At 53.7% G+C, this 18,966-nt stretch overlaps 2 protein-coding genes across 2 annotated transcripts; both read right to left on the bottom strand.

The window, feature by feature from the left end:
• Window positions 1-1,668: 1,668 nt before the first annotated feature.
• On the bottom strand, window positions 1,669-8,628 carry VOLCADRAFT_81306 (uncharacterized protein; the record flags this gene model as incomplete). The annotated part of the gene is made up of 14 exons (XM_002950921.1): window positions 8,080-8,628; window positions 7,544-7,565; window positions 7,086-7,208; window positions 6,351-6,461; window positions 5,797-5,909; window positions 5,432-5,528; window positions 4,983-5,051; window positions 4,788-4,838; window positions 3,873-3,946; window positions 3,415-3,574; window positions 3,024-3,142; window positions 2,443-2,511; window positions 2,165-2,339; window positions 1,669-1,829 (listed from the first exon to the last, which is right to left on the bottom strand). Exons 1-14 carry the CDS (start codon window positions 8,602-8,604, stop codon window positions 1,669-1,671), a joined length of 1,869 nt encoding a protein of 622 aa, XP_002950967.1. The 5' UTR covers window positions 8,605-8,628.
• Window positions 8,629-11,303: 2,675 nt separating this feature from the next.
• VOLCADRAFT_91491 (uncharacterized protein) lies at window positions 11,304-17,280 on the bottom strand (the record flags this gene model as incomplete). Its single annotated transcript, XM_002950920.1, has 8 exons — window positions 11,304-11,342; window positions 11,474-11,632; window positions 12,734-12,790; window positions 13,476-13,659; window positions 14,742-14,856; window positions 15,969-16,094; window positions 16,256-16,266; window positions 16,901-17,280. 8 exons carry the CDS (start codon window positions 17,278-17,280, stop codon window positions 11,304-11,306), a joined length of 1,071 nt encoding a protein of 356 aa, XP_002950966.1.
• Window positions 17,281-18,966: the final 1,686 nt, after the last annotated feature.

Below are 18,966 nucleotides of genomic sequence, written 5' to 3'. Positions count from 1 at the left end.
GCGGGCGACGAGGCCCTGCATTCCCCCACTTACGTCATTCAAGTGCTTTCCATAAACCCAGAGATTGAAATTTTAATCCCAAGCTCTGAGGCATAGGCGACGATAGTCAAGGGACGCAGGCTCCCGTCTGTCAAACGCCAGAAAGGTCGATGATATGCACTAGGGAGGCTGTTAGACAATGCTTCGTACGATCGCGTCTTCTCCTAGTTCGTCATGGAAAAATTAGCAAAAGTGTAAGGGGCCTTTGCGGATGTTTCAGTTCGGCTTGACGTACGACCATTTCACGCGCTCCATGATTTAAAAATCCCTAAATTACACCATGGCCTTAAACAGGCCGCTCTATGAGGATACCTTTTATTTGTGATATTCCTATAAAAGTTGATTCATTTTTCCCGCTGCTCGTAATTGGATACCAAATGCCTCAGACCGGCACGCACTGTCCCCGATAACTGCTAAGAGAAAACTTGTTTCTACCAATAGATGCCTAGCTAACTGATCCAGTTGTCCAGATCAGAACGTCTTGCTGAAGGATTTCAGCGCAGACGTCCATCGTCAAGGGGCTTCCCTGCCCGTATGCCTCATTGTCCGTATGCCAGGTGCTGTGCGTGGCTGCAGAACCTCTGCCATTAGCGCATAGTCCTTCTAAGCTCTCACCAAAAGAAACGGCCCGCTTCTGTGCATGAACTAGCCCGTGAACAGCTGGCATAGTCGGCACTGTTTGCTTTTGGCCGCAAATCTGCGAATGTTGTGTACTCATCGACAACTACGCACACAGCGTGAACAGCCTTCATCCCCATTCGTCTAATTAAAGGCGGTCAAGCACACAAGTGCTGCTGGATGCAATCCCGGTAGTAGGGCTGATTTTGTTGTATGCAACATGCCCGCCAGCCAGCCGGGATAAGTGAACCTTAGATGTGGCAGTCTCCATGTAATTTGTGTTCATGCATTACGGGTAAAAGAATGCATATCTCACCCGGCAAAACAGCAGGTCCTCCGGGCACCTAACACCCTCTCCCCGCGCTCCCCCAAGCTCAAGCTACACTGCTGTTGGGTTGTACTGCGCAGCGGGCTATGTACCGCACTGCGTACAGAAGTTGGTATGTACGAGCGTACACCCTGACCATGATACCATGATGACGTTCATGCAGGTGATATACAGGATGTATTTTTAACAGTCCGCCCCTCAATGCTTCAGTAGGACGCATATACACTTTACATAACGAAGTACCAGCACTGCGTGAAGCCGTACAGTTGTCCGAAGGACGTTGCAACACTACCAAAACTTTATCCCATCCGCCTCACAACGCCTCACTGTTCACTTCACCGCTCCCCCCAAACAAGAAGAGTCTCCTTATTCAACTTCCAATGAGTCTTTTCTTCTTCTTTATCATCATCTCGTTCTTTTTGTTCTTCTTTTTCAACTTCTTGTTCTGCAACGGATTCAAAAGAGGACCTGGAGTTGGTGCGCCACATCGAAAATCCTACATATAGACACACATACAGACAAATATATACATACAGATACACGCACACAACAAAAAAAGACACAGACAAAGACGCAAACATACACTCAAGAGACACACACACACACACACACACGCGCGCGCACAAATTCGCAAAATGTAAACACCGCATTCGGCCCTAACCTAACTCTAATTTAATCAATGTCTAGGACTCCAGCTTCACGTTCACGCGGTGCCAGGCGTTGTTAACAATCCCACGAAGGTTCCAAATGGGCCCGATGGAATCCGGCTGGTTGTTGTACGACGAGTCCACGGCCTTGCACACGAGCTCCAGGGTGGGGCTTGAGGTGCCCTCGGCGGCGGCGGCTGGTTTCGGAAGTGGCAGTGTCGCCTGCGACCACCACCACCGCGACCACCACCATCACCCGGGGAGGGAGGCTGGGTGTTAAGAGCCTTCGAGAGGGTTTGTCTTTTTGAAAAGACAGCTTTCTTTGCGAGAGATGGTTGGGAGGTTCGGGTGATTTAATACTAGCAAAAGTCATTTCGGGGGTCATGTTTTTAGCTTCATGAATTTTAAAAGGGATTACGCGGGAAAGGACCCACCCCTCTTCAAACCCTACAATTCACTTACATCCCCCCGAACACACACACACACGCATACACACGCATACATGCACATATCACCCCCCACACACACACACAGCTCACCTCCCACAGCGTCCAGGCCCAAGCCCCCGAGTACGACCCATGTGGAGGCGCTCCAGGGGCGGGTGGCAGCAGCTTGGCGGCGGTCCAGGACTTTCCCCCGTCAGCCGACACGTCCACTCGGATGATGCCCCGACCGCCGCCGCTCCAAGCGTAACCTCGGAGTGTGATCTGTTTATGCGTATGTATGTATATATGTAAGTATGTAAGTAAATATGTAAATATGTGTGTATGTACATTTAAGAATCCTCACCTCCCTCCCAACCCCCCTCACCTCCCCATCTGCCAGGCTAACGGAGGTCCCGGGTGCAGGCTCGCAGATGGCGCTGGTGACCGGGGGCTCCTGATACACACACACACGTGTGTGTTTGTGTGCGTGGGGGGGAGATGTGAGGGGAAGGAGTAAGCGGGGGAGAGGAGGGTTTTAGAGTATACGTAAGTAGAAAGGGAAGTCTGAATATCGGAGTGGATGAGAGCGACTGTCGTACCTCTGCCGGATTGGAATGGACGTGCAAACGAACAAACAGACAAACAAACTAGCAAGCAAACATAGTTAATAAAGGCGAACCGAATCACCTCACAAACACACTATCGACTTCTTCCCCTCATCATCCAACAAATCTTTACTCCCCTTCAACCTCCGAAAACACATGCACACACACGCGCGCACAATTCCTGGTTATATTGTTCTTTTTATAGGTAATGGAGAATCTTCTTTTTTTCAAAAACAGGTAGTCACTCAAGTTACTTGCATAAAAGCAAAACCAAACATGCGTGATTCGCACACATGCACAAAAAAACTGACTCCAGGCCCCCTTTTCCCCTCCCGCGTTTTCGACACCCTCGCCCTCCCACCTGCAATGCCGGTGCACTGCCCCACTCGACACTATCCCAGTCCACGGAGGGGTTGAAGGCCTTATAGTCCCTTTGCTGCCAGTGGCTGGGGGACTCGGAGGAGCTAGGCACGATGCGGCCTAAGTCGGCGGGGGGGGGGGAGGGAGGGGGGGAAGGGGGGGAAAAACGAACCACGAGCGAGTGAAGCAGATACCCGAGCTACTCGGGGAATGTACAGATAAGGGGTGTGTGTGGGTTTGGGTTGTTGGATTTGGGTGAGGAAGTTGGTTGGGAGGATGGGGGAGAGGAGAGAAGGGGGTCAAGTTCGTTAAATGGACATGCACACGCACATACACACGCACATACATACACACACATACATACATACATACATACACATACACGTACTCACGTAGCCACTTCACGCTCCGCGCCCCCGTCACCCCGGGGACCACCACTCGTAGCGGTGCACCGTGATCCGCGGACAGGGGCTGCCCGTTCATCTCGTACGCCAGCAGTACATCGTCGTACAGCGACAGGGCCTTGTGCAGTGGGATGGACGCGCCGTATATCTGGTCGAGTAAAAGGGAGGTCGTGGGTGCCGTATGGGGGGTGTAGTTGTGGTGGTGGGGCGGGGTGTGTGTGTATATGGGGGGGAACAGGTACGGTATTTTGTAATTTTTGTATTCTTGTATTTTGTATTTTTTGGAGAACAATGAAAAACACCTCGGAAAAGGCTGCTTGTACCGAATAAGTGGTGTTACCCATAAGCGACGTTTACCCCTCCCCCCCCTCCCCATCTCCCCCCCCCGCAACCTGCACCCTTTCCCCCCCCCAACACACAGACAGTGTGGGGCGCACAAAACTCACCTCCTCGGACGCCGGGTCCTTGTCGTACCCCTCAAACTGGATGTGTCGTACATGCATGTCATCCTCAGAAAGGCCTTATGTGCCACCACGTGCACGGGAGGCGACACAGGAGTCGGTGGGTGGTAGTGGAGAGAGGCGACGCGGGGAAAGATGTTAGAGGGAGGGTAAAAGAACATCAGGGGGCAACAACAGACGCCAACCCCCCCTAATTTTTAAACTGATGTGCGAGAGGGGCCCTATATGTGGATCTTGATACCTATATATGTGTATTGAGATGCATAAATGCAGGCGGAGAGGAGGGCCCTATATCTAATCAACATCTCGTACAAGGGACCTGGCAGGCAGGAGAGGGCCCTATGCCTAGTAACAGCACCTTCCCCTTCCCCTTCCCCTCTCCCTCTCCCTCTCCCTCCCCCTCCCCCCACCCGCACCGAGGGGTACCGCGCAGGGGGCTTATGCGTTGTGTCCCTGCGCCCAATACCAGAGGGGCCCTATGTGCGCCCCCTGCCGTACCTACCTGCCGCCTGGGGGGTATTGACGAGAGGGGTTTCGGGTGGAGTGGGGGGGAAGAGGGGTTATTAGGGTTTTACAAAGGAAGTACAAAAACGACACGGACGAGAACGGAATGGGGAAGTGGAGGAGAGGAATTTGAATTGGAAAAGATGGGAAGGAATTATCTCATATATAATTTCATATAATTTATATAACATAAAAATTTGATAAACATGTGTGTGCTGTAAAATGCGAAACAATGGGCGCCGAGGAGGGGGGGATAGTGCAAAACAACATACGACGATCAGCCCTTCCCTCCGTACCTGGTCCGTACTCGTATCCGTCCGTCCGTACTAATAACAAATAGACCCTCAGCCCCACACACCCGAGTGACCAACCCGACGGTAAACAAACACGCCCCACGCCCCACCTTGAGCACGTCTCGTAGCCGTACGCCACCCCAGACTGCCGTACCTGTACGACAACATTACAAATGACAAGTGGGTGAGCAGTAAAACAGTTGAGGTGAGAACACAAACACACATATACACACGCATACACACACATCCCCCCAACCCTCCCAATCCCCCCCAACCCCACCCCCAACCCCCAACCCACCAATGGCTCCTTGGTCCCAGGACAGACCCTTCACATGTCGTACTAACGACATCTCGTTGCGACGGTTGCCTGAATAGGAAAGACAATTATGCGGCACGGTAAGAGTACGGCAGTGTATGATAGTGAAGAACCGGGCCCGACCAGTACGGCATGGAGAGCAATATGGGAGTAAGGGGTGACGACGGTATCGGCATCGACATTCGGCATCAGCGGCGCCAGGGCAATCAAAACATGGCGGAGGGGGCGGGTTGCGAGACTGGGGGGAAATGAGTACCAGCAGAAGTACGAACAGGAAGGGGGAATACGAATGAAACCACCATGAAAAACAATATTTTGTTTTCCTGTATCCCCATCTTTTCTTTCCACACAAGTTCCTACCCTCGCCTCGGTTTACTAAAACACACACGCTCCCTCCCCTTCCTCTCCCCCTTTTCCCCCTCCCGACCCACCCGAGCACTGAATGGTGGCCGTAACGGTGTGTTTTCGAAAGCGGCTCTTCAGCTCCTCCAAGCTGAGCTCCAGAGAGCGGATGCCCTCCCCCTCAACCTGTGCGGGACGTGTGCGTGTGTGTATGTGTTTTTTTTGGTTGTAGGTGGTTGTAGGTGGTTGTAGGTGGTTGTAGGTGGTTGTAGGTGGTTGTAGGTGGTTGGGAGTAGGAGCGGAGTAGATGCGACGTGCAGGCGGGGGTCGGAGGGGATTGGTGGGGGTGGGTAGGAGAGAAGGCGAGAAAGGTACAACAAGATCTGAAACCGGTGGGATCCAAAGAAAGGACCATTCACCATTACCGCCACTACCACCACTATCGCAATCGTACCTTGAGCTTGTACGACGCGGCGTCAACGTGCGGTACAGGCAGGTGGTTTCGTACAAAGAAAATCTCGTTGGGGGTGATGGGGCTGGCAGCCAGGAGAGTGCCAGGGGTTTCGCCTGTCGTACGATCGTACAAATAAGAGACACGCACACGAATACCCTTAGGATGCGTTTCGTCCTCTGGTGGCAGCTGCCTTTCCCCACCTGGGCGGGGTGGTGGTGCACTTCTCCGAAACCACTTCCACCCAACGGGGACTAGGGACTTGGCAATGCTGTTCCCGAATGCGCCCATTCCTGCTTGCGTGGTGCTATGTGTTTTAGGTATGTGCTTCTCCTCCTCGCGCTCTTCCCCGCGAAACACACGCCCCGCTACATACATACATACATACATACATACATAGATACATACATACGTACATACAGCGTTACACATGCACACATCCGTACGCCCCCCTCGAAAGCTTCGTCCGCTCTTAAAAGGTGTAAATGCTGTACACACCGCCTTGCTACCTTGCATTCGTCTGCCGTACATACCCCATCCTCGTATCCCAGCCGTACCATTGTACGGCCGCTCTGAGCGGGGAATGAACGACGGGTGGCGAGCTGGGTCGGAGGCGTACGGATCCACAGCGGCGGCGGCGGCGGCGGACGCAGCGGCGGCGGCGCCGCCTGTCACGTGTCGCACCGGATTGAGTGACGCAGCGGGGTGGTGGTGGAATGACGGTTGTCGGTTGGTGTGCGCGCGTGTGCGTGTCGTGGAGTGTAAATACACCATACATTGCATTACCCCCAAAGGAAGCAACTCTATCCAAAAATACCACAAAACTATCCAAAAAGTAAATATTCAAGAAAACCCAACTAAAATAAAAATAGCAAACAAGGATGAGAGAAAGAGGGAAAAGGATGTCGATTGGAATTTGGCTGAGGCCCATCTGGCGGGGGGTTGGAGGGGAAGTGGTGTGTGTAGGTGTGTAGGTGTGTGGTAATTGTACGCACACACACACACCCCTTCCCCGTTCCCTCCCTTGAGCCTCCTGGCTCAACCCCCCTTCCCCCTCTCTCTCCCCCCTCAGTTCTGCTCGCTGCACATCCGCCGCAGCACTCATTCCCCGGCAGCAGCTTCACTCGCTCGTGGTTCGTCTTTTCCCCCCTCCCTCCCTCCCTCCCTCCATCTCTCCATCTTTCCTTCCGGCTCCCCGTCCCTTCCCTGCTCGCATGCGATTCCCCCCGTCCCTGCTCAACCTGCCACCCTGAGCTCAACCCCCCACCTCTCCACACCCCTCTCCCACCGACCTTCCAAAGTGCCAATTCTGTACGGCTCCAAGATCCCGAGCACCTCGGGTTTACGATGTTGCTGATATAAGGCCCAGAAGGGCTCCACACTGCCTCCCGCGGCCAACATAATTTTGGACAGACCTGACCGGGTTGGTTGGGTTGGTTGGGTTGGTTGAGGGGGCGGGAAACGTGGTGATGGGATGGGTGGGGGGTTGGGGTTCTGGTTGGCTGAGCTCGGGGTGAGTGCAAACACACAAGCAATGCAAAATGGCAATGACGGCACGTACCCCGCCATAGCATTCAGGTAAATCGGGGAAGAGGCGGGGTGGGGTAGCGTGTGCGTGTGGGTTTTAGGGTGATTGAGGGGATTTTGGGGGCCCTCGAGATTGCCCCTTTCCCCTCCTCTCCCTCTCCCTCTCCCTCTCCCGCCAAAGATTATCGAAACGACCGGTCCCCACCAATTCCTACAAACTGACCTCCCGGATGCATCTCCACGAACTGCTCCAAAACCATCCAGATATCGTACAATTATCCGTACATGCCGTACGTCGTGGATGTACATGCGACATCGGCAAGGGCACAGCAGGGTGACGTGGCTGTCATTTGCCGCACATAGCCGTATGGATAACTGTGTGTCGGCTAAGGAAAAACGACGTGCCCGGTGACGCTGTGCATATCCGTGTGTGTATGCGTTACAAAACACCTAAGTACGGTACGGCGGGTACCGGCTGTCACGTGCATAGTTGCTCCATGACCGTCCCCCAGTTTCCAGGTACGGCATGTGTTTTCCAACCCGCCCACCAGCTTCTCCTCCAGCTTGGGCCCCCACTGCTGGGGAGGACATCTTTACCCCCCAACATACACACACACATACACACACACGCACACCTGCTCTGCCCACCCCTCCTTGACATCCTCTTCCCCACACTCCCCTTTTCGACCTGCCGGGGCCATCCCGGCCCCAACTAGCAACCAGAATGGAGCCCCCAGCAGGTTCGAGACGTGTTCTTGCCTCCGTAATGTCGTACACGCCCTCCTTGTACGTCACCCAGATGCGGTCCCGCGGTGTTTTGTGTTTCGCTACCTCCTCCCGCGTGTAAATGGGCCGACCCTTGTCGTCCCGAAGGTCCTTAGAAGGGGATGCTGCAGGAGCCGCGGGCTCTTCCGCGGGCACGACAGGCTGGGGCTTTTCGGCGGGGGGGTGGATCTTGGACGTGGACATGGCGGGAGCTGGGGGCTTGCTGCCAGGCAGGATAGCAATCTCTTTCTTGGCAGTGGCCGGAGCTGGAGAGAGCATCGCTGCAGCCAGCAGCGTCGCTCCAGCTCCAAGTAGCTGAATAACGCGTTGCTGTGGCCAAGAGCTCCATGCTGATGCTGATGCTTCGGATTTCGCTGAGGTTTGGTAGTTTCGCGCCGTAGCAGTGTAACATGATCTTAGCAATTCCATTTGTCCTGCTGTCTCGTTTAAGGCAGCAGAAGCTGCTGGCAAGAGCCACCTGGGTTGGCCCAGTCGGACCACACCCTGAAGCCTAACCATTTTGCGTTTTGGAATTACCGTTAGTCAGTTTACGATTTAGAAGATTACACAATGGAATAATGTATTTCACGAGCTGCATGTTTTCGTCAATGATTGGCCTGGTTCCGGAACAACTCGGCCTCGACCGAATAACGCAGCGTAACCTGAAGGCTTTGATACCATATGACTGAAAAGAAAGATTATTACTGGTTGCTAGGAATTATTTTATAAAGCCTGTAGGCGCAACAGCTGTCGGCGGACGTGGACAGCTGTATGTGCCACAGTCTTCAGTATGCGCCTCATACGGAGACAGTCCTCGCTTTACGCGTAATGCTTCTAACGTCATACATCAAAGCTTATTTCATAGGACATTACTACGGCTAGATGTGCACCGGCCAGTTACAATTTGTTTTCACGAAAAGCTCTGCAACTGCTCTGCCTTACTGCGGCATGGCAGCCAGGCTACTGCTGCACATACGTATGACAGCTTATGCAGGGGCAGAGCGCCGATGTATGCCGCTAGTTGTATTGTGCGAGGCCTTGCGGCCAACCAGGTGAACCGGACTTTCAGGATGGCTGGGCCGCCTTCTAGACGAACAGCTAAAGGAGGCGGCAGGCCATCAACACCTCGCAAGTCTATTAATAAGTTGTTATAAGTTACAAGTTCCGCACAAGTGCGGAGGGCGTCTGCAGAAGTCGAAAAGGGGCTCCCATAATACAGTTCCTCCACTTGCAGCCCAGTGCCGTACAGCCTCTCCTGCGGAATACTGCGGGGTGACTGGTTGCACCAGGGCCGAGCCCTTTTCAGCGTCGGAGAAGCTGACTACCCTAGTCACAAACAAAACACGTGTGTATGCATTTCTGCATGTATGTATATATGCTACCGCTGATTCAGCCACCATCAGCCAGCAGAACTCCCCCGCTGTAAATGACCACCATCAATCCGCCACATGTACATACACACACACCGTCCAACCAAGCAAGCCACATCAAGAGTAGTCCAGCAGTAGTGCTAGCCAGCAGCCAGCGGAGATACAGCTTCGAGAACAATTCATGCAGTTGGGTGGCCGCCGTACTTTCTTTACCACAAGTGAACTGCTGACTCTTAAGGGTTTTTAGGGGTTTAGGGGTTTTAAAACCCTTAAATCATTCCATGCCTGCAGCAGTTGTCAACCAACAACCAGCTACGTGTACATGTAGTACCTGTCCACCACAAGTGCGGTACACTTCCGACCAGTCCTGGTGGATCCGGATCCAAGAAACGGCCATATATACACACCCAAATGGCATATATCCATCTAATAATACAACGCAAGGAAGCAAAAAGGATCTCGACCCAAATCAAAAGAAGACCCAGACGACGGTGCGAGGGCCATCCTCGTCCTGACCAGCAGTAACGGTACACCTCCGTAAGGGCCATGCATACAGGGCCATGCGTATTCACGTCGCATGTGCGTGTGAACGTGCGTTTCAATACAGTTGCTTGCAAGGAACGCATGTAGACCGCGACAGCCGCCGCCTCGCTGAACCTGCTGGCGTCATAAGGCCTATAGCTATAGCTAGCTGCAGCGGTCCAAATTGTAAGAGGTAATATAGGGAGAGGGGAGTCATAATAAGACGGAGGCAGGGCCGCAGCAAGGATTCCATTAGATAGTCGAAATGATTACTCGCATATGGTGGCTATTTTAAAGGGACGCGCACCTTAACACAGCGGCAGCGGGCAAGGCAGGTCTGAGCAGTCCACAGCACGCAATAACCAAAAACACATACCCGTAATGCCGGCCATTGCGCAGGCCGGTTATTATGTCTTCGGCGAGCAACACAACTCAAGGTGTAACACACATACATACATACATACATACAAGTAATAATATCAAGCAAGCAAGCCGTTGACGCACACACACACCCCGTGTGCGTACCTGCTTGGTGATTTTGACTAAATTAATACATTACCTACATATTATTACGTATTGCCGTAGGTGTTGGTGACTGTGGCGACCGAAAACGACCCAGCGCCGGGAAGGAACCCCGCCAGCCAGCCACTCCAAGAATACTACACATACCGTCGTACTAAATATCTCATCATCACGCCAGCAGTCGCGTTGGACGATATATACATACGAGTTAGCGGCGGGAGGCCATCAATAAAAGCCGGGGCCCCATTATCATTGCGGCACCGAGTGAGGGTGTCAATGACGTCCCCCGTATCTCCTGCTCACTTGTGCTCGGCAATACATGCTACTCGAGCTCTCAGCAGCTACAATAAGATGGTAATAAGTTGCTCGAATCATTCGTGGCGTGACCTATGCTGCTGGGAACTTGTCGGTTCCAGCCGGCGTGGCCGCTTCCAGCGGGGTGAATCTGGCTCTGATGAAAAGCCGTCGGCACCACTGCTGCCCCCGCTCGCAGCGGTGGGGGTTGCAGCCATGGGCACGTCACAGCAGCAGCAGGCCGACGGCGACATTCGCAGCTCGCAGTGCTGCCACCCATGCTGATGCATCACCAGCTCCAGCAGCGGCTCCTGCTGGTACTGCTGCTGCTGCTGCCGCTTGTTATCCAACAGCCGCTGCACCTGCTGCCGCAGCTGCTGCTGAAGCACCTGCTGCAATGGTTGCTGTGCCTGCTGCAGCTCTTGCTGTTTCCCAAGCCACTGCTGTTCCTGTAGCTCTTGTTGCTGTTGCTGTTGTTGCTGCGACTGCATGGATAGGTCGGGCAGGTGATTATCCGCAATAGATGCAAACTCGAGTCCTCGCTGGTCGCTGCAGGGCAAGGATGTGAATGCGGCGAGGGAGTGCACATTCCTGAAAGGCCTTGGTCCTGCTGCTGCTGACCCTACTACTGTTGCTGCTGGCCCTGCTGCTGCGTGTGGTGGCTGCTGGCCCTTCAACACCTGAGCTAACTGCATGACCATTGCCTGCCGCCGCCTCTGCTGCTGCTTATCGTAGTGCATGGTAGTACCAGCAGCTTTGGTAGGGGACGACACATCGGCTGCCTGCTGCCTGCCTGCTGCTTTGAAGGTCTCGAAATTGCATGTCATGACACGCGGCTGCTGTGCAGGTACCAGCACGCCTGTAAGAGGCTGTCCCGCAGCCCCTGCCGTACCACCTGCCATAGTCTTGATCAGTCCAGGCATCCCAACACGACCACTGCTAGGTCCCCGAGATCCTTTTCCAGCATCAGCAGCAGCACTGGACTCTGACAGGCTGGCCTTGGCAGCAGTGGAGGCTGCTGCTGCTGCCGTCGCGACAGCAGCAGTAGCAGTAGTGGCTGTAGCAGGTGTCAGCAGAGGTTTGCCGTACACTGACACACCAGGTAGCAGCTGCAGTAATGGCCGAGGCGGCCTTGGTTGCGACGGTGACAGTAGTACTGCTGCTGTGGGCCGCTGGAACGGAGTTGTTGTTAGACGTGGCTCCTCGTCCACCACTTCCTGCTCGTACTGGTGGCGGTGGCGGTGCTGCTGCTCAAGGCAGGGTGGTGACGCTGCTGGCGGTGGCATTGGGCACAACAGCATCTTCCTGGGCTCCCGTGATGATGGGCACTGCCGTACTGTTGCGGGTGGCTTTGGTGGCTTTGGCGGAGGTACTGGTGATGAAGTTGAGATCTGCTGCTGCCTCTGCTGCTGCTGCTGGCCTAGCTGCTGCTGGCCTAGCTGCTGCATGCATGATTCTGCTGCCTCTGCAGATCTCAGACCCCCCTTCGGCTCCCCGAGGACATCTTTACCATCACCACCACAACAAGCATCAGACTGCCTTTGCTGCTGCTGCTGCTGCTGTTGCTGTAGTTCAGGTGGCGGCATATGGTTCGGCACTTGTCGGTCCAGCTGCTGCTCCAACAGCAGTTGCTGCTGCTGCGGTTGCAAGACATATTCCTCCTGTTGCTGCAGTTTCTGTACAGGTAGCTGCCGCGGAATTTGTGGTGTTTGCCGTGGTGTCTGGTGTGGTGGCTGCAGCCACCGCTGCAGTAGCTGCTGCTGCTGTAGGAGCCGCTGCCGCTGCCGCTGCTGGTGCTGGTGCTGGTGCTGCAGTTGCAGTTGCAGTTGCTGCTGTGTGTCATATTGCAGCCGCTGCATCAGCAGCTGCTGCTGCTGCTGTCGCTGCTGTGGCTGCACAGGATGCTGCAAGGTCAGCACGGTTAGCAGCTTGGACTGCACCTGAAGAATCTCCTCAATCAGCCGCTCCTCAAACCGCACGAGAGTTTTAATCACATCCTGCAGGCAGTAAATTGTTTACACATCATACATACATACAGACATACATACATACATACATACAGACATACAGACATACATACAGACAGACAGACCCCCAAAACATTAGCAGGTAAAAGCATACACGGTCTTGTGCCAGACAAGTACACGAACATGCATGTCCATGCATGCAGGCCTTATTGTGCTATGGCATCATTCCTATTCCTTTTCTTGGGTAGTATATGTACCCCGTTTATAAGTTCTTTCGAACAGCCGTAGGCTGCAGGCCTTTGGGTCCCCTGGGGGTCCCGCCGGGTTATACACCAATTCAATTTACCTCTCAAGTCTCACTGGCGCGAATTTTAACACGTCACTGATGACTACGAATTTCGCTTCGGTAAGGCTATTCATGCATGTACCACACCATCGGCATTTTCCTCATCGCGGCTCAGATCAGACACACACATACAGACAGACAGACACACACATATCCTGTGGAGGTATATATCAATGCCACTAGCTAGCTGCATCCTCATTATTCTGACGCACATGGTTTACCCCTGCGTACCTCACCAGGCGCGTATTGATCCTTGCCCACCGCTGCCCCAGCTAATACAGCAGTATTTATTAGCTCGCCACCCATCAGGACTGTTACACAAACCTCCTAGCCTGAGGCCCACGAACCCACGCCCCTGTACGAACGAACCTGTGCTTGGGCCAGCCATGACACGAGCTGCTGGGCATGAAGCGCCAATTCAATGGCATTGACGCCCGCCAGGTTATCTTGGGATGGTGGTTGCCGTTGAGCTTGACTCATACCACCCCAGCCACCTCCTCCATCCGCATCCCCAGCAGGCCCGCCATAGCCACCACTGCCACGACCGCTACCACTGTCATCAATGTTACCATGCAAGGAGGTGGTAGGGCCACCGCCACCGCCGTCGCCTCCACTGCATGGGCTGTTGCTGCCGCCCATGGCATCCATGCTACCGCCGCCGCCGCCGCTGCTGCTCCCACCGCCGCCGTTGCGACCATCGCTACCTTTGCACAGAACGGCATCAACGTAGGCTCTTCTTGTTCTGCTGGTCGGGAAGGTCGCTGCCACCTGGCTGGCTGCTGCCGCCTCCAGCCCGCGCCTACCTGCAGGGCAACTACCACCATCACAACCACCGCCGCTGCCATCATTGCGGTGCTCACCAATAGTTGTACCACAGCCGCCGCCGCCAGCAGGACCGGTTTCGAAGCTGGTGTCGACATCAGCAGCAGCGCCGCTGCTGCTGCCGCCACAGCCACTCCCACCACTACTGCCGCCACCAACACCCGCACCGCCAGTAGCGCCCACTGCGAGCAGCAGCTCAGTCGGTGGCTGCACCTGCTGCTGCTGCTGCTGCTGCTGCTGAGCTACATCCTCCGCGGAGGAGATGCTGCCCACGGCGGAGGCCAGCAATGTGGATATCAGCTTAGGGTTCCTGAGTCCATGTGGTAAAGATAATCCCTGAAACGGGATGAAGGGAATAGCGATGTTGGGTTCAGCACCTGAGGAAGTAGCCCTGCCGCTGCTGCTGGGCCGCTTCAAGTTGCTGCTGGCGTTGCCAGCAGGTCCGAATGCAGCGCGAGTCGGGATGGGGGGTGATGAGGGGTCGGCGGCACCCCATTGAGTTTTACTCGCACTGGTACGGCGTGCTATTGACACGGCGGAAGTGGCAGCAGTTGCAGCAGCAGCAGCAACAGGTACAGCTGGGCCCGCAGCAGCAGCGGTAGCAGGAGCAGCAGTGGCAGCAGCAGCAGCAGGGTTGGTTAGAGATATTAGACGGATGTGGCTCGCCGGGTCTGGGAAGGCAATAGGGTTGGCCTTGTAGGAGGGTGGTGGTGATAGCGACGGCGATGCTGCTGGGGAGAGCGGTGGGCGTGGTTGCGGCTGGGGCTGCAGGCGGACCACATCAGGAGCGGGAAATGGCTCTCGGGCACCTACTGCTGCGGGTATTGAAAACAGACCCTGTGACTGCTGCGATTGCTGCTGCTGTTGGAAAGCGGGGGCCCAGCAGCAGTAGCAGTGCTAGCTGAAGCAACAGCGGCAATAGCTGCATCTGTACGGTGATGTGCAGCAGCGGCGCAGACGGTCAGAAGACTCCGGGAGGCAATGGAACCACCAACTGCATGCAAGGACAGCCAAAAAAACAATATAAGTATTATAAAAAACTTTTCGGGATCAAGATGTTCACTTCGTCGCCATCGTATAGTGGTCAGTATCCCCGCCTGTCAGCATAACTGGTGCGCGGGAGGCCGGGGTTCGATTCCCCGTGACGGCGGTTTGGTTTTGCTGGCGGCTGGCAGAGGTCAAGGTGTTGAAATGGGAGGTGGCCCTTCATCTTATGGACGGTGTAGGACGTGATAATATCAACTTGCGAGCTGACCAGGAACTAAGTTGAGGCGCCGTTGATCCGCTAGATTTGGTTGGATACTGGTGGTGAGTTGTTGAAATCAACGAATACATTCTGAAGTCGGATGGGGTGAACGCAGGGAACTGCCTCCAAGGGAAAGGGGGCCGCTGGTGAAGCTATACCACCCTGTAACAACATACATACATACATATATACACGCGTGGGTGTCGACCACAGCAGTGCACACCACGGTGTCTCTTTAGCACCCGAGTGCCGCAGTGAGTAAGTAAATGCACATAAAACAGTGATCGCTATCTCCTGGTTTGCTGGTTAGCAAGCGAGCAAACAAGCTATACACGTGGTACATTAGTCATGCCGTACTTGCTATCTGTCGGTATGTCGGTATGCGATCACCATCCTGGCAAATAAAGAAAGAGAAGCAAGGCCGGTAACGGAAAGACATGGATGCCATGGCAATAGACCATTATACCCGACCGCAAACCCCAACATGCAGCCAGCGGCACGACGGTGTCTTTCTGCTGCTCAGTGGCGAAGTGGCGAGGTGGCATTTGAGGTGCCTAGCCATGAAGTTAATGGATAGCCATGGGTTATAGCAATATGCTGGGCTATAAGGGTTTCAGCTAGATAGCCTGAAGGTTCGTTCGGTTGCCATCTTCGACTGGAGTACCCCGGGTCGTGCACATCACAAAGCCCACAAGCAACAAAGTGCAGCGTCCCGTGCTATTTTAAAATCTGAGAATCTGATATATGGAATCGTGTATGTATGTATGTATGTATGTATAACAGATGCGGCGTACCGTTGTGGTGCGCAGCACCGCCAGTTGCAACTTTGCCGGGTGTGAGCGATATTGTGGTTGAGCTCTTCATCACCATCCGGCGCTTGTTAGGGGCTACCGCCTCACCCGCAGCCATCTCGTCATCGTCTGCGGGGCCCCGGCGGTCCATGCTTTTGAGCGTTGGAGGTGATCGAGGTGGCATTGGTGGCGGTTGCCGCAGTGGCGGCGATGGCGGCGACGGCTGCTGCTGCTGCTGCTGGGGGAAGTGCGTCGGCCGCGGTGGCCTGCATGAAGACATACAAACATACATACGTGCGCACTGTATGTTGAGGAGGACGGATGCGGGCAATCACGGGAGTATGCGAGTGTGGCCAAGACAGGATAAAGGTAATCATAAGAGCCACGGTGCTGCTAGTTGGGGTGTGCGGTTCTGCTGCTGGTAACCTGGTATGCAGTCCTATCCGGATGCTTTGGATAACTCCTTTATGGCTTGTGGCAAAAACAAGCAAGTAGAAATCAAATTTCACCTACATGGGTGTTTGTTGATGAGTCCAAACACGGTGGCTGCAGTGCGGAAGCATGCACTTACACCATACAGCGATAGCGGCGAGGTAGGGGGTGGTTATTTTCGTCCACGGCGGACAAAAATGATGACCAGCTGGTGCCCAACTAATAAATTCGCTGTAAGAGAATTCTTACTTATCTATAAATTTGTTACGTATCTATTATGGTTGGTTGCAAAACAAATTGCGGGATGCGAGGCGAAGTGCACTCCTGCGTATGGCTTGCAACTCGCAAAATCGCAAGCCGCAAGAAATGCCATAAAAGGAAAGGATGAGGAAGGGTCCGGAGCGGCGGGAGTGGAGTTGCGAAAGCAGCAGCAGTTGACTGTTGAGAATCCTATACTCATCAATACCGGTAAACCGACGCCGCCGCCGCCCCGCGAACCTCACCTCAGGACGGCTGCTGATGCGAAGCGGTTGCCAGCGATACCTCGGCGAGTTAGATTCAAGGGCAGGAATGCATCCAGTGGGGAGGCCGGCGTCGCCATCTTGCTGCTGCTGCTGGCCATTCTCGCAAAAGCGCCCACGCGGAAAGGAGGCGCTGCGGCAGTTCCTAGTCCTGAGATATTAGAGCGCTCCCATATGAAGCTCTCTGAGTCTGGTGCTGCAGCGAACGATCGCTCGACGTCGTTACAGTCACATCGATCGCCCAAAGGGGTTTGCACGCCACTTTCCGCGCTCTTAAAATGCTCACTGGTTAAATTATTGCAACGTATTACAGGCCATGGTATGTTCGCCATGACTTCTGGCAAGTCGCTTTCTCGATCCATGCAATTTTTTGGATTGAGTAACGAACGAAGCAGCAGTATGTTGTTAAGTTTGTGGCGGGTGATAGAGATTGCTAGTTCACTTCACGCCATCAATCTGAGGGAAAGTTAATACAGAAAATGGTACTTATGGCCTTCGCTGCCGAACGCATCCTTCCGCTTGACAGCAAACTTCCGCTTGACAGCAAACGCCGGTAATCAGCTAATCACTTCTGAGACAGCGCTGGCTGTGCATAATGTCTGAAGGAACTACATGGAAGTTAGCTGCAACTTCGGGATAACACTCTGCCAACTATTCCATCACGATACCAGCAGGTTCATGCGCCGTACCGGCGCACACCGTGTTACAAAGGACGACAAACAGACGGGTACCTCACTCTTCAAATGAATTTCTATCCATGCCCATGTTAGCCGATCTATGTAGATGTGTTCGTCGGCGCATACCTACACCATCCTTCACTTTACGTACACCACCCTTTAGCTAGGGGTGAAACGAGCAGTATAGACACTGCAGATGATCATAAATTTAATTTTATATATAGCTTGAAACATGTCAATATTTCTGGAGGCGAATCGTCGACAGTAATTACTCAGACGTGAATCGGATCGAAACTTGATGCCTGCGCCAATAAGCATGGAAACATTTAACGTAATATGATAATTATTAATTTATGATAGGCGAGAGTGTCTGTGGCATGATATCCTCATGATTACATTCGCATTCGTGACGCCGGCGCGTTATGGCTTTTGTCGGCAACTACTGTTCTTTTCCTCGGCAAGTGCTATGCTTAACTTGATGAACGTAATTAGTTCGCCTCTGAAAAAACTGTGTTATATAACAGACATGAAGCGGTAGAAACGTGGCAGCGCGTTTCTGGTAGCAAAGAATACTCGCTCGAAAACGTCCGCTCATAAATAGTTGTGAGTTGCCGTGCCTTAAACCTGATGTTGCTTGGTGATTTTACACTATTGATAATCCTGTGCGACCTTCAACGACCCAGCTGATTCCCTATCCAAACGAACAATATCCAGGGCATTTGAAAATCGACTGGAGGGACTTGCATGTTACGCAGGGCATCGTAAAGCTTGTAAGAAGTCACCTCGTGTGTTCGCTCTTCTACTGCTAATCGCAGCGAACCTTGGAAAGGACGGCCACATTTTTTGCCATGAAGCAGGTCAATCCCTGGAGAACGGCTGTAATGGCAAATTGAAGTTTACTACTGCTCACTCGAGCATTACATATGCCGCGTTGAGGACGCAATGCGGGTTGCCTACCTCCGTTGCCCATTCCGTCCTATCCTATCCATGCTAGCTAAGAAAGGCAATCATTGTTAGTGTCTCATTGATGAGTCAGTTGATAGCTCCGCTCAGTGTGCAGCTCCGGAGTCCCATGTAAACTCAACCAGGAAGAGGTCCTTCTTGCAATTTCCATAAATAGGTCGGGGCTTAAAAGCTGCCGATCCCCTGTCCGGCCTAATCGGCGGCCTGCCCGGCCCGCCCGCTTCATGTCACAAACAAAAACAAAAGGGTTCGCATTACAAATGGCATCCCAAGCACAGATGTACGGGAAGTACAGTTTGTCGGCGTGTAACGTGACAAACTATCGGGCACGTAATTCTGTAATGGAATTCTTGGAGGGATGTAATGCACAAGCTGGTTGCGGCAGGCCCCCCCAAACCCAAAAACTGC

Source organism: Volvox carteri (assembly GCF_000143455.1).
Source record: "Volvox carteri f. nagariensis unplaced genomic scaffold VOLCAscaffold_21, whole genome shotgun sequence".
Classification (NCBI taxonomy): domain Eukaryota; kingdom Viridiplantae; phylum Chlorophyta; class Chlorophyceae; order Chlamydomonadales; family Volvocaceae; genus Volvox; species Volvox carteri.
Note: the sequence above shows the minus strand (reverse complement) of the source record. Positions and strands in the feature narration are given on the sequence as shown.